Source organism: Suncus etruscus, chromosome 3 (assembly GCF_024139225.1).
Source record: "Suncus etruscus isolate mSunEtr1 chromosome 3, mSunEtr1.pri.cur, whole genome shotgun sequence".
Lineage (NCBI taxonomy): Eukaryota > Metazoa > Chordata > Mammalia > Eulipotyphla > Soricidae > Suncus > Suncus etruscus.
Genome location: NC_064850.1, coordinates 108,010,849 through 108,026,235, shown reverse-complemented (window position 1 = coordinate 108,026,235; position 15,387 = coordinate 108,010,849). Strand labels below are relative to the sequence as shown.

Genomic DNA, 15,387 nt, shown 5'->3' with positions numbered 1-15,387 from the left:
CACATGCTTTACATGCCAGTGGCCTAGATTTGATCCCTAGCATCACCAAGTGGTCCCATGGAGTGAGGACAGTGTCGTAAGTAGCCTATGAACATTGCTGGGTATTCACAAGAAAAAGATGGGCTGCTACATTAGAAAGCATCCATGACAGATTGTACATTAAGCATAGAAAGCTCAACAGAGGTCTCCCAAAAAACTCCAAACTAGAAAAAGTGCTATCCTGGTTTCTCATACTTGAACCTTTCTCATCACCAAGACCCCTAACTTCTGCAATACTTACTGATTTCTACATCAGAACAGGAATTATCTCACATCCTCAGAATAATGGGTGTTGAAGCCAATTACAACATGTGATAGTCAATTTTCTGTATCAATTTGAGAGGCCCAAATGTCTGATTAAATATTATTTGTGGATGTGCCTAGAGGGGCTTCTAGAAAATATTGAGTCAAATGGCCCAGCCTCCTAGTGAATGAGGGTTTCATGCACTCCTGCAAATGTATTGAAGGATAAACGATGTGTCCACTCTCTCTGCTTCACTGGTTGGAGGATTCAACTCCTGCCTTCATTTGTGCACCGTCTTGATTCTCAAGCCTTCAGACTCAGAATGAATTATAATACTGTGTTCCCTGAGTTTGGGAATTGTCAGTGGCAGATGGTGAAACTAGCCACATGGCTCAATACCTCAAAACAGGGGTATGTGTGTAAGCGACAGACAGGCAGAAAGAAAGATATTCCATTGGTTCTGTTCCTTGGGAGATCCTATAACTAATATGCATTTTATGGATGATAAAAGTATAGCCAGAAAAGGGATTTAAATAAGAAATGTTCAAGGCTGGAACAATAGTGCTGCAGCAGCATGTTTGCCTTGCAGCGGCTGACCCAGGACAGACCTCCATTTGATCCCCAGCATCCCATATGGTCCCCCAATCGAGGAGCCATTTCTGAGTGCATAGCCAGGAGTAACCCCTGAGCATCAAAAGGGTGTGGCTCCAAAAGCAAAAAAGAAAGGAAGGAAGGAAGGAAGGAAGGAAGGAAGGAAGAAGGAAGGAAGGAAAGGAAGGAAGGAAGGAAGGAAGGAAGGAAGGAAGGAAGGAAGGAAGAAGGAAGGAAGGAAGGAAGAAGGAAGGAAGGAAGGAAGGAGGAAGAGGAGGAGGGAAAGGAGGGAAGGAAGAAAGGGAGGAAGGGAGGAAGGAAAGAACGAAGAAGAAAGAGGGGCCGGCGAGGTGGCACTAGAGGTAAGGTGTCTGCCTTGCCAGCGCTAGCCAAGGAAGGACCGCGGTTCGATCCCCCGGCGTCCCATATGGTCTCCCCAAGCCAGGGGCAATTTCTGAGTGCTTAGCCAAGAGTAACCCCTGAGCATCAAACAGGTGTGGCCCGAAAAACCAAAAAAAAAAAAAAAAGGAAAGGAGAAAGATGGGAGGGAGGAAGAGAGGAAGGAAGGATGAAGTAAGAAAGAAACAAAGAAAGGAGGGAGGGAGGAAGAGAGGAAGGAAAAAGGAAGGAAGGAAGGAAGGAAGGAAGGAAGGAAGGAAGGAAGGAAGGAAGGAAGGAAGGAAGGAAGGAAGGAAGGAAGGAAAAGAAAGAAAGAAAGAAAGAAAGTAAGAGAAAGAAAAGAAAGAAGAGAAAAGAAAGAAAGAAAGAAAGAAAGAAAGAAAGAAAGAAAGAAAGAAGAAAGAAGAAAGAAAGAAAGAAAGATAGAAAAAGAAAGAAAGAAAGAAAGAAGAGGAAAGAAAGAAAGAAATACAGAAAGAAAGAAAGAAAGAAAGAAAGAAAGAAAGAAAGAAAGAAAGAAAGAAAGAAAGAAAGAAAGAAAGAAAGAAAGAAAGAAAGAAAGAAAGAAAGGCGGGAGGAAGAAGGAAGGATGAAGGAAGGAAGGATGAAGGAAGGATGAAGGAAGGAAGAAGGAAGAGGAGGAAGAAGAGAAGAAGAAGAAGAAGAAGAAGAAGAAGAAGAAGAAGAAGAAGAAGAAGAAGAAGAAGAAGAAGAAGAAGAAGAAGAAGAAGAAGAAGAAAAGAAGTTGGAGTTAGAATTAGAAACAATTCCACTCCTGGGAATATACCCTAACATCCAAAAACACAATGCAAAATGGCATCTACCATTCTATATTCATTGTAACACTATTCATAATAGCCACAATCTGGAAACAATCCAAGTGCCCAAGAACAGATGAGTGAATTAAAAAATCTATGGTACATCTACATAATGGATATACTATATATAGGGTCTATACTATACTATGTAGCTGAAGTCATAAAATTTTCTGATACGTGGAAGGCTAAGGAGAGTATAATGCTGTGTGAAATGAGTCTGATGGAGTAGAACAGACATAAACAGAATGACTGCGCTTATATGTAAGATAAAAAATAGTAGGAGACTCTAGAAGAATTTTGCTTATTTCCGGCGTATTAGACTTTTACCCCAGTTTATCACTTTTCTCCTCTTCAAACAAAACCACATAACTTGAACTACCTTCGCCTGCCTCCTAACTAGAGGGGGAAATAAAGGAGGCATCAGGACCAAACAGGTGTAAGACTACGAAGTAATAGGATAGGTACAGAGGGGACCACATATCCTAGCAGCCCTAGGGGTGAGGGAAGAGGATATGGGAGGTAGGACAAAAAGGGAGGAGTAGGGAAGACAAACCGGTGATGGGAATCCCCTTTGATCTTATGTAAATATGTAACTAAGATATTATTGTCAACAATATGTAAGCCACTATGATCAAAATAAAAATTATGTTAAAAAAATAGTAGGAGACTAATCCCAAAGACAATATAAATGAAGACCAGGAGAACTGGCCTTTAGTAAAAATCTTGCCATAATGCTGGAAGTGAAGTTAGGGTAGAGAAGAAGCATTATGACAATAATGTGGAAAGTGATCACACAAGACAAGAACTGAGTGCTGAAAGGAGGTAGAGGCATAAGCATGATATCTTTTAGGAACAGCATTGCCAATCACAATGCCTAAATGGGAGGGGGAAGTGTCTGCCATAGAGTTGGGATGGTGGGCTGGAAGGAGGAGATGTTATTGGAGGGAAGTGGGCACTTGTGAAAAAACAGGTGCTCAAACACTGTGCAACTGAAATGCAATCATCACTGAAACTTTGTAACTTTTATCTTTTGGTGACTCAAGGATATTTTAAATACTTTCAAAAGAATTGGAACCTAGGTGGTCTAAGTATAAGGCCAGGGTTGCCTTACTTATTGCATGCTACAATAAGTGATTTTGAAAAGCAATAACTGAGGAAGTAAAAGACATTGACAATCACCGTGGAAGTTCTATGGCCCAGAATCATGTCCTGCACCCCAAAGAGATCATGGATCAGCAATGGGTATAGCAACCAAGGCAAACCTCTTGTCATGACAAACTCCAACTCATGGTCTTCATCATCCCTTATCTCTCTTGGTTTCCTCTCTCTGGCTTCTCCAGACTTCTTCAGGCAAAAGTATAGATAAATAGACAGGGATAGGAGTAAGAACCACTACTGTGAGATCATCTCCCACTTCCATGGAGCAAAAGAGACTGATGCTATGAGCAGACAGGAGACTTTCATGTATCCAAATTAGACAGATTCATACTGTCACTGCCAGGAACATATACATCTTATTATAAACCTAATATACAATTTAAATTAATAGAACTACTTCTCCATCTTTCCGCACAAGAGAATCTTTCTTTGAAATGAAAAGGGTCTCCCATGTGTGCTCAGGACATCCAAGAATATCTCTCTCTGTCAACAGGAAACAAAGTTATATGGAAATCCCTAGTATGCAAGGCTAGTGGGGCCCCAAGGACATATGCGTGGCCTCCAGGGATACACCAGTGTACTTGTGGAGAAGACGTAATACTGGGGATTAAACCAAAGCCGGCTGCAGGGATAGCCCATGTCTTAACTCCTATTCTCTTTTTTAGCCCATGAAATGGCTCTTTAAATTAATCCTTAGCTTTTGCTGTCAGGCAAAATAGTTTCTTCAATATTTTTGGAAGTCTTAATTACAAACATTTAGTAAAAGTAGATCATGCAATGAACACTTATGATTCAATAATTGTTCTAAGTACTTAGCACTAATTTGTTATTCACAGAAAACCTCTGCTGACAATATTGCTATTGCCATTTCTCAGAGGAGGAAACTGAGACACAGCCCAAAATAAAAGAGCCAGTTAGTAATGGAGCTGAGATTCAAACCCCATCTTTCGTCTGTATTTTTCATCAGTGAATACAGCCTTATTTTCCATTTCAAAGTTATGAGCATTCTATCATGCAATGACTTTCATCTTTTGTTCTAAAATTTCTAACTAAACAAAGCATGGCAAGTTACATACTAAATATAGACAGAGAAACACCCCCACAGGGTCTAGGCTATTCTCTCTATCATGTACCCAGCATGAAAGGGGAAAGGAAGTAAAGCTGATTGGTCAAGTGATCTTATGTAGCTGAGAATGGAGAACAGGAATGGTAGAGAAGTATGACAGAATTCTATGGTCCATCTTGGGGGTGCTAAACAGGACACAGAGGGACAATAGAAATAGTATATGGGTTAAATAACTTGCCTAGCATATGACTGACCTTAGCTGGATCCCTAAATCCATATCTGGTCACCCAAAAACCACCAGGATTGACCACTGAGAACAGTGTTAAGTTTAGGCCCTATGTATAATCAAGTGTTTCCCCCCAAATTAATTAATTAATCAACCAACTAATTAATAACAACTGGCATCCATACTCACAAAAAATAAAAATTAAACAGGTCATCATTGAAACACCAGAGACATGCTGGGAACTAAGATAGAAGCAGGTAATCAGGGAAAATGAATACACATGGCAGATGAGATGGACAGATACTGGAAATAGACAGACACTATAAAAATCATATATACTCTTGATGCATGTGTGCACATGAACAGCTAGATCCAGTTTATCTAACAGAACCAGAATAAGGTGAACATTGAAAATAATAGACTTATATAACAATCCAAACTAGGGTATATCTGGGACATATAAATAAAGACTAAAGTAAGACTTAGTTAGTGATCATATGAAGGAGATAAGAACTATACAGGATAAGCAACATGTTTCAGATTATAAAATTATACAGTCAAGAACAACTATATGGGGAAATAAACTACACAATAAAATTAATATACATGCACAATAAAAGGAGAACATTGAAAGTAAATACCCCAACTAGCATTGACCTTGCCAACAGTTTCTTTTTCTTCTGAGTACATAAATCTTTAACACAATTCCACTGAGCTGTTGGTTTTCTGGTCCCTGAGATTGAGGACACTGGTAAAGAGCAAAAAACTGAGTAAAGAGCCATAAAACAACAACCCCACATGGTGTTACAATCACTTGTACTAGAAAGAACCCTAAAATAAGAAAGAGCTCAACAAGACTAGGGAATACTTTATAAAGGAAATGAGATTTCCAGTGTGAAGTAGAGACAATAAGTAGTGATGGGAGAGACAACTGGGGTTATGACATTTGACACAGATGAAGAGAATCAGGTGAGAGATATTAACAGCCTTATCAATCACACTGGGTAGATTCAGTGATAAATCAACAAACAGTGAGTACATAGAGAACATCTTCTTTAATCAGGTCTTTTCCTTCCACAGTCTGCTTGGAGAAAGCGTTTGTCTCTGTGGCCTCTCAATGAATTCGGCTACCAGCACCATCATATTCCAGAATCCTTGGACTAAAACTCATGAATAGCCCTTCCCTTAAATCCACCTATTGAGCAGTGTTTAGGGCTCTGGCTTGTACTTTTACAGTGTGAGACAAGCTATCACAGTCTAAAAGTCTAAAGTTTAGGGACATGATAAGAGGTCTTTATAACCTCTACTTATAACCCCTTTTCTCAATAAGACAATGAATTAGAAACAAGACACAAATTAGTGCTTTTCAACCCATGGGGACACAGGAAAACCAGACTTTCTATCTCTGTGAGGCCTCCCATTTTTTACCTTGTAGAGGTAAAAACCACCTTTAACATCCCTTTGCCCACATTAGTCCTCCTAGACAAACCTCAAAGTATAACCATGAGAGCAAATGACAAACAGGGTCAGGCATTCTTCCAGCCACCGTGTGGAATCTCAGAGCTTATTTTTATCCACCTGATGGTGAGAGGAAACAGGACTTTTCTCTTTCCCGTGTTTTCCTCAACAACACAAAACAACAAACAACCATCACATACACACATAAATGCATAAACACATGTGAAGAAATGACATTCTATCAATTTAAGAATGTTTGTTTTTTATTTTGGGGGGGCTTGGGTCACACTGGTGATGCTCAGGGGTTACTTTTGGCTATGCACTCAGAAATTGCTCTGGTTTGGGGGACCATCTGGGATGCTGGGGGATCGAACCATGGTTCGTCTTAGGCTAGCGCAGGAAGGCAGATGCCTTACCTCTTGCACCACTACTCTGGTCCCTGATAAGAATGTTTTAAAGGAAGCTGATTGAAGAAAGTGTGATAGAAGGAAGAAAAGAGAAATAGAGAGAAAATCTTTGGTTAGGGAAATGTTAGATTTAAGATTTCAGAAACACACCCAAGGAGAGAAGTGTTTCTCTGGGGTTCATAAGGAAGATTGAACTTGGGATGTTTCTGAAGGTTCTAAGGGACTTTCAAGATAAAGTCACAAGTTGAGTCCCTGGTGCTGCCCTCATGCACTGACCACATTTTCTGCTGCCCTGCTCTTGGGGACTCCTGATGACACAACAGTGTGCAGCCTCAGCACACATTAAGTGCAGTGCCTCACTCAAGAGTGGGACCAGAGAAATAGTACACTGCATAAAGCAACTTGGAGCTCAATCTCCAGCATAACATCTCTTTAGCACAACTAGGAGTAATTTATAACTGTAAAATAAGGAGTAACCCCTGAGTATCACTGGGTGTGGAAAAAAGAAAAAAAATACTACAACCAGCATTACACAGCATTACGATTTAAGAGAGTGCAACCTCAGAATGCTCATGTGGAAGCACCAATAGTGCTGTACCTCACTTCCCCCCTATAAGCACCTCAGCTGAATGTGTGAGCATCACAACCAGTTGTGTAACTCCCAACAAAGCACCACAGCAGTGGGTGTCACCGTCAGTAGTATTTGTGAGACTCTCGATCATTACAACAGCAGCAACAATGAAGGTAAGGGAATGAGGAAAATAATTTTTTTAAATAATGAAGTCTGGGACAAAAGCAATGTAAAGGGGAAAGAAGGGGAAAGGAAGAGAAAATTTTGGAAACCCCTTTCCCTCAGTGTGTGTGTGCAAGAGGAAAAGAGGACTTGGCAAGAGAATTAGAGGAGGAAAATCAGCCAACCAGTGTAAGAAAGTGAAAAAGCAGTCAAGAAGGGGCAGGAGTCCAAAATGCTTTAGGAAGAATGAGGACAGAATCTGGTAAAATGATTGGGAAGGTCAAAGTAGGGGCGAAGTAGTGTTAGCAAGTGAGCTATATGTCTCTCACTCTGGGGAATGACCTTTGAGCCAACGAGGAAGAAGAGGAGCCAGAATGCAAGACTGTGGGACTGTGGGCTCCATTGGCACAGGAACCGTGCCTGCTTGTCACCCCTGCGGTCGGTCCCAGCAACAAGGCCAGCTATAGTCACGTAACAGGAACTCAGCAGATAACTGTTTGGCCCATGCTGCATATTCAATAAATGCTGCTGATTGCTTAACTGGATAAATGAGCCTGAATGGAAGAGTAGAGTGCTGGTGTCTGAAGGGGAGAATAACCTTGAGTGTGGCTTCCTGATGACTAACACATTATGTGGGTCAAGATCTGATTACAAATGAAGGCACCTCACACCACTAGATTTAGTAGGAATTGAAGATTTGTCTTTTTGAGAGTAGTCTTAGGGAAAAAGAAGAGAATCCTTCAGGACAGACGCTACAACTTGTGAGTATCTGCCCAACAGATATCTCTGTCTTGATGCTTTCATGGCCTCAGAAGATGCCTGAGAAGATGCTGGGGATTTCTCCTGAAGGGTAGGGGGAGCTGGAGGGGTTCCTTCATGAAGACCATGGGAACAAGAAAATAAGAAAGTCAAGTCAGTTCCTGCAGGGCAGACAAAGTTTTGGGGGGATCGAGGTGGCCTAGTTGAGGCTAGATCTAGTTCATTAGCCCTGAGTTAAGTCCCTCTATTATGTCCACTTGTGTGAATAAATCCACATGCCATAATCCTGAGGGAAAGGGGTAAGCTAGTCTGGAGCTGGGATACTACTGGAAAAAATTCATACCAGGCCGGGGAGAGATGATACACAGGTCCAGGGGCCTTTCCACTATGTGAGCTGAGAGGAAGAACTACCTGGGACCACCCTTAGGGGTGGATAATGGGTTAAGTTCAAGAGCTCATCTAGAAGTTCTTCCTATCCAAGTGCGTTTTTGACATGTGAAAGAGGAAGCCATAAAAGTTGAGGGTAAAGGCTGAAACACTATAGCTGTTTAGGGTGAAGACTGATTAATCCAGCACACTTGAAGCCTCTTGAAAAGCCAGAAAGATGGTACAGCAGGTAAGGTACTTGACTTACACTCAGCCAAACCAAGTTCCATCTTGAGCCCACCAGCAGTGATCTTTGAGCCCAGAGCCAAGAGTTAGTCTTGAGCACAGCCAAGTGTGGCACCTAAACAAAGTCTTTGGAGAATTCCAACTGGACAATGAGAATAGAAAAATGTTGCATCTGCCCTTTAAGAGGCATATAAGAAGCACCCACAGCAGTAGACTGAGATTTGAGATGGGTGATGGGAAGCCACCATGAGACCCCTGGGTACTTTATAGGTTTGCTTCATCAGATAACATGGTGCTCCCAAACAGGGAACTAGGAAAGAACTTTGTTTTTCTCTACTACTATTTCCCACTGATTTTGTTGAATCCTGATAAAGAAATAAACTGAGTGGAAAAGAGTAAAATCTAGTGGAGCAAGCAGTGAGAATTCACTGTTGAAAGGAGCAGTTACAACAGAACTACAGAGGTGGGAAGGAAAGGCAAGGCCATTGGCCCAAAGATTAGGTGGGAGTTGCATAAAGAAAGAGCTGAACATGGGATAAAAGGGAGGTAAGTACCCCTTCCTGGGAGGCCAGGCTGGGGGACAGGGGAGACAGAGTCAGCCAGAGGGCTCCAGGGGCACAGAAAGTTCACACAGCTGCCTTGAAGAGGCCTCGGAGAGCCCAGCCAGCAGGAAGATCTCCACTTCTCAGGCATCCCAGAGTGTGCAACCAAATACTAACTGCAGCTTGGTTGGCAGACTCGGAAAGTGGCTTTTTAATTGGCTTTTGTGATGGTTTTCAGTTTGGGTGCTTATCACGGGAGATGCAGCCCCAATGAAGCCGAGATTAGCTCCTCATGAAATAACTGAGACCCCAGATTCCTAATTACGGGTTGAACTCACACCTCACAGCTTGATCATCCCCCAATTTTAGGAACCACTCCAAAGCCCAGTGCTAAGAAAAGAATCTCAATAAATCCTTCCTGCTTAGTTTCCTTTCCACTGTAGCCAAGTTGTCCTGTTTCTTCCCAACATCCTACTGGCTCCTCCAGATGGAAGAAATCTTGGAACTCACCAGGCTTAACTTCTCCTTAGTACAATTCCATGTTAGGAAATCCATCATGGCCTATGGGTGCTCTTCTCACTTCTCTGTCTCCTGGACAGAGTTCCTAAGGTCCCAGTGTTGAACTGGGTGCTCACAGCAGGGATGAAAGGGGCCAGACCAATCAGCATCCTGCCAGACTCTTCTCAGAGAGAAACAAGCCCCCACAGTGCCACTCTGACATGAAAGACCTGTCTGCTTCTGCAGCAAGCAGTGATTGATTTTCAAGCCTGCTTTTACTCACTGAGCAACTCAGAGAGTTGTTAATCAAGCTAGAGAAATAGATGGAGATGATTATGGCCCACAGACTTAGAGGCTTCAAATGACAGAAGCTGGGGAGAAAACTCCAAGGGGCAGAGCACAGGCTTGCATGCTCTGAGCCCAGATGTTGCTGCTCCAACCCACAGACCCCAGAGCACCACCGGGGTTATCTCTGGGGGGGTCACCACCTCTGCACTGTCAGGCCTGAACACAAGCAGCCCATACTGCTGGGCAAGAACCACCAGAAGTATCTCCCTGGTCTCCAAGCACTGCTGGAGAAGCACCTGTAAAAAATATACAAGTAGTGGTTAAACTCTTTTTTCTTTATTTTAGGTTTAGGAGCCACACACAACAGTGCTCAGGTTCCTGGTTCTGCTCTCAGTAATTGCACCTGGCAGGCTTGGGGAACCCCATGGGATACCTGGGATTGAACCTGGGTCTGTCCCAGGTCGGCCGAGTGCAAGGTAAACACCCTACTATTGTGCTATTACTCCAACCTAGAAACTCATTTTTATAGGACAGTAGCTGCTCTGTTCCCTAAAGGTCCCCTCATTTGACACAGGTACTATGGGGACCAAAACATCACCTAGAGACCTGCACCAGAAGACTTGAATCATCCCAAACTGCCAAGGAGCCAAAGCTTTGGCTCTTCCCTCTGAAGACGCTCTTTGGACTCTTTTTATTGACTCCTAAAATCTTGGCTAAATAAATATTGTTTTTATTTACTCCTAGGCTCTTGCAGTGAATAAATCAGTACTGGGAATCAGGCCTGCATTCTCACATCAGTTGATGAGAGATAGTATAGAGGGGAAGACCCTAGCCTTGCACAAGGCTAAACCACCGAGTTCAAATCCTGACACCATATATATGCCAACCCCAAGTCCCACCCGGAGTCCCACCATAGTGCAGAGCCAGGAAAAAGTCCTGAGCAGAGATGGGTGTGCAATAATGAAAGGAAATGGGGACAGAATTAGGTTGAGTGTCCCAAGTGATTAAGGATGCTGCAGGCACCTGTTCAAGTGAAGAAGGAAGAGTCAGCACACAACCAACCGGTACTGAGAAGAAGTGAGGTGTCTCTGGAAATGTTTACACAGGAAGTTTCCGTATTTAAAGGACCACTCTGGTCAATTTGCAAACTAATTCCTGGGGTCACCTTATTTCTCCTGGGCTCCCCCAGGCATCTCCTTGGGTCATGGGTATTTGGAATATGCGCAAACCCAGCAGGATTCTAACACCTTGCACACCCAGGTTGTGTTAGCAAAAGGGAGACCCAAATGCTTTTTGGAGGCGGAGAGAAGCTTGCAGATCATTCAGACCTGGGCAACCGCTCACTACCCAGGAAGTGCAGAGACCCTGCGGGCACCGGTTCATTTTTTCTGCGCTGGAGGGGAAGAACCAGAGTGTGTGTGACCGACCCGCGGTGATTCAACTCTCCTCATTGCCACACTCTTTCCCTGGACAGAGGCCCCACCTTGCTCACCTCTTTGCAGGCCTTAGGTGGGTCCCCAACTGGACACTCACCTGCAGAAAGCAGTGGCCGACTGCGGTGTGCTCCACCAGCGTCACGTTGTACACCTGCCTAGGAAAAATGGGTTCATTGTCGTTCACGTCTTCCACGGTGATGCTCACCAAGCAGGTAGCCGTGAGCGGGGGCTCTCCGAGATCTCGGACCACCACTCTCAGCTCTACCCGGTCCTGGGCCTCTCGGTCCAGACTCCTGAGAGTGCCGATGACGCCGCGATCCGGATCAATAGCGAAGGACGCGCCACACTCGGCCTCGGAGCCGCAGCGCGCCTCGAGGTGGAGCAGTTCATAGCGCAGCCTGGAGTGGTCGGTGCCCGCCTCGTCGGCGTCGGAAGCGCTGACCCACAGCACCGGGGTACCGGGGGCCGCAGCCTCGGACACTGAGCCCCGATAATGCGCCTGGCTAAAGACCGGCGCCTGGTCATTGAGATCGGAGACTCGGAGCAGCAGCGTCTCCTCCGTGCTCAGGGGCGGGGACCCCGCATCCGTGGCCACCAGTCGCAGGTCATATAGGTCGCGGCTCTCCCTGTCCAGGGGCCCCTCGACGCAGAGAAAAAATACTTCTGGGGAGCTCCCTGAACGCAGGGAGAAGGTCCCGTCCCCGCCTTCCAAGGTCAGGGCAATGCTTCCTCCTGCGCGGTCCACCCCAAAGTCCCAGAAGGCCTCCGAGTTCGAGTCCGAGTCCGAGGCCGAGACCACCGGGTCCCCGTCAGCATCGGACACCGAGACCCGAGCCACATAGTCTCCGGGGCGGGCACCCTCGGACACGCGGGCGACGCCCCCCTCGGTGAGGAAGAGCAGGTGGATGGCGGGTTGGTTGTCATTCACGTCCAGCACAGCGATGGACACGCGCACGGTGGCCACCTCGGGCTCAGCGCCGGCGTCGCGGGCCTCGATCACCAGCTGGTGCCAGGCCTGCGCCTCGCGGTCCAGCGGCTGGTGCACGCGTACCACGCCGCTGAGCTCGTCCACGGAGAAGGACGCCGCGTCCCCGGGGGGCGCCTGCCGGGCGCGCAGGCCGTAGCGCACCTCGCCATTGGCCCCCTGGTCCCGATCCGTGGCGCGCACGCGACAGACCTCGGCGCCCGGCGGGGCGTCCTCGCGCACTGACGCTCGGTACTCGGCCTGCTCGAAGACGGGCGGGTTGTCATTCTCGTCCAGCACTCGCAGCTCCACGCGCAGGTGGCCGGTGAGCCGCGGGTGGCCGCCGTCCCAGGCCTCGATCTGCAGCTCGTGGGTCGCCTGCTGCTCCCGATCCAAGCGCCGCAGCAGAACCAAGTCTAGGGGCTCCAGGGACGAGGCTGGGGGCGACCCCAAGCTCCCGTAGCGCAGCTGAAAGAAGGGTCCTGCGGGGTCCTCGGGCACATCGGGAGCGTGGAGCAGGGTGTAACCCTGGGTGCTGAAAAGCCCCGCGTCGGGGTCCTGGGCGCCGGGCAAGCGGAAAGCGGTCCCCGGAGGGCTGAGCTCGGAGACGTCGAGCTGCAGCGAGTCGCGGGGGAAACTTGGCGCGTGGTCGTTCACGTCGGTGACGCGGATCTCCACCTGCACCACGGCGCCCAGCAGCGTGGCCGCCACGAAGCTATAGCGGTCCCGCCGCTCGCGGTCCAGGCGCCGCGCGGTGCGGATGATGCCGGTGTCGGGGTGCACGTGGAAGTCATCCAGCAGCGGGGAGTCGTCGGAATCCTCCGACAGGAAGAAGCCGCCCCCCTCCAGCTGCTGCGCGGCCGGCAGCCCCGCGCGGATGTCTCCCACGAGGGTGTCCGGGGGGAGCCCCTCGTCCACGCGGAGGCTGAGCTTGAACACCTGAGCCGAGGCGCCTGAGACCGCCCAGAGCCACGCGTGCAGCCAGAGCGCAAGCCGCCAGCGCTGCAGCGCTCCCTTAGCACTGCTGCCCTTGCCCGGCCGCCCACCCGGCCACTCTGGACTCCCCAGGATACGCACGCGAGCCCCGGCTGGGGTCCCAGGTTGCTGACACCTTGCACCCATCCTCTTCCCAGAGGAGCTCATTTCTCCACCGACTCCTGGAAAAGGCTCTCGGCTTAGGGTGGGATGGTAGAAAGAAAGAAAAAAAAAATCCAGAAACCTTTTCCGTGTCAGAGCCAAAGGAGAAAGAAAAGAAGAAAGAAAGAAAGAAAGAAAAAAAAGAAAGACTTAGGCGACCAAAGCAACAAGACCCCGGAGTTCCCGGGGCTCCATCTGCAACTGGTGAACGCGTCCTGGGCCGGCAGCTCGCGCGGACAAGGAAGCTGCAGCTGCCGCCGCTGCCGCCGCCTCCACCTCTCCAGCCCCTGGATGTCTTTACCCGAGTCTCATCTCTCGTTTGCTCTCCTTTTATTCCGTTGACATCTGCTCCTGGTTCTGCTCGGCTGCCTCTTCCCCCCTGGTAAAGTCAGGTGCATTCTTTCTCTTGCCAAAAAGGATGCGATTATTTCCAGCGCGCGCACGCACCAGGAGGAGACGGGGTCGGGCTGGGGAAGGGGGTGGAGTGAAGGCTGGGGAGGAGGGGTCTGGGGGGCGGTTCCGGGGGCCGGAGCTCGGAGCTCGACCGCTCCCCGCCGCGTCCCCGCCCGCCCCCGCCTCCGCCCCCGCCTAGTGACGCGGCGCACAGGAGAGCAAACTCTCCGACCTGCTGTGTGCAGGCGCGGTGGCCGCGGGGTCCGAGAGGGAGACGAGGAAAAAGAACCCGGGGTGCGAGGTGGGATGTACTGCCCGGGATGGACCTACAGGGTGCCTATGGGTGGAGCGGAGGTGATCCCACGCTCGCCCTCCCCATCCCAAGGACGGTCCCTTCCACCCGCCCTTGGCGGAGCGGGGAGAAGGGATAGAGGGTTCCGATGACTTTGGCGAGCCAAACTTGCGTTCCGCATTTGGCTAGGGAGGCCTGTCCCCAGCGGAAGGACAGATGGAGTCGAAGGCCTGTGCACAGCTGGGGCCAGGATGACTGCAAGGGGCGGGCGGGGGGCGCGGAGGAAGTGCGGAACTTGGAGCCACCTTGGTGAAACCCGGAGAAATCTGGGACCCACATGGTGCCAACCCAAGCTTTTCTGATGCCGCGCTACTCCAGCGTCCTGTCACTCTCTCTCTGCCAGCGGGGATGACAATAGATTCGGCTTGTGAACAACACTTTTTTATGCATTCAGCGCCATCACAACATTTCCAGGAATGTGAAGGCGGGGACCTACCCGCAGAAGAGCTGGGGGGCTGGGTTTCGCCCACCCTCCACGCCGGGCTCCGCAGTTTTAAAGCCGGGAAGTTTGCAGTCTGGGCTGCTGCTCCTCGGGACCACTTTTCAAACTAGCTGGTGGCTGAGCTCGAGACAAATGGCAGTAAATGGCCACTCACAGTCGCAGGTCTTCTTCTCCATGACCCATCACTAGCAGAAGAGATGACAAATGGCCCCTAATAAAGCCAGTTCAGGGAAGATCCGGCTCTCTTAAGAATGACTGGCCGTATTTAGGAAGTGGTTCTGCAATTTCACATTTCGGCCAGAGGAACGAATTAATTTCCTTGATGCTGTGCCTCTCCTTTAGGGAGGACCAAGGACTTTAAGTAGGTCCCAGCGGCTACATTAAGACGTCTTTATAGAGTGATCTATCAGGCTAAACCACAGCCACTTAGTCCTCTTAGGCAAAAATAATCTTGAGACAATTTCTATGTTAACGGGCATGTTCCAAGAACATGGAGAAATTATAGAAATTAATTTGGCTTTATTTTATAGAGGAAGTCTCCTTAATATTTAGGAGAATCTTCTGAAACCTTTAGCATCTCTTACATATTCGCCTCTTGCAGTTTCACCCTAATCATCTGTCTGGCTCTTCCCCACTCATCACTCATTCTCTGCCAACCATCCAGGTTGGTGTTTTAAAATCTAATTCAAATCACGCCACCCTCTGCTTACATCTTGCCAATTTATTGCCAGTTTACTTGAATTATAATTTAAATTTCTTACCAACAGTGCAAGCAAAACTCAATCCACTTTTCTTGTGGTTTAGGGGCCACACCGGCCCAATTGG

General features: G+C 47.8%; 1 protein-coding gene across 1 annotated transcript in view; it reads right to left on the bottom strand.

Annotated features, from left to right (window-relative positions):
- DCHS2 (dachsous cadherin-related 2) overlaps nt 1-13,381 on the bottom strand; it is a 273,708-nt gene extending 260,327 nt beyond the window's left edge. Inside the window, exon 1 of the mRNA XM_049770863.1 lies at nt 11,372-13,381. Coding sequence (XP_049626820.1) covers nt 11,372-13,381 — 2,010 coding nt within the window. The remainder of the gene's footprint in view (nt 1-11,371) is intronic.
- Nucleotides 13,382-15,387: the final 2,006 nt, after the last annotated feature.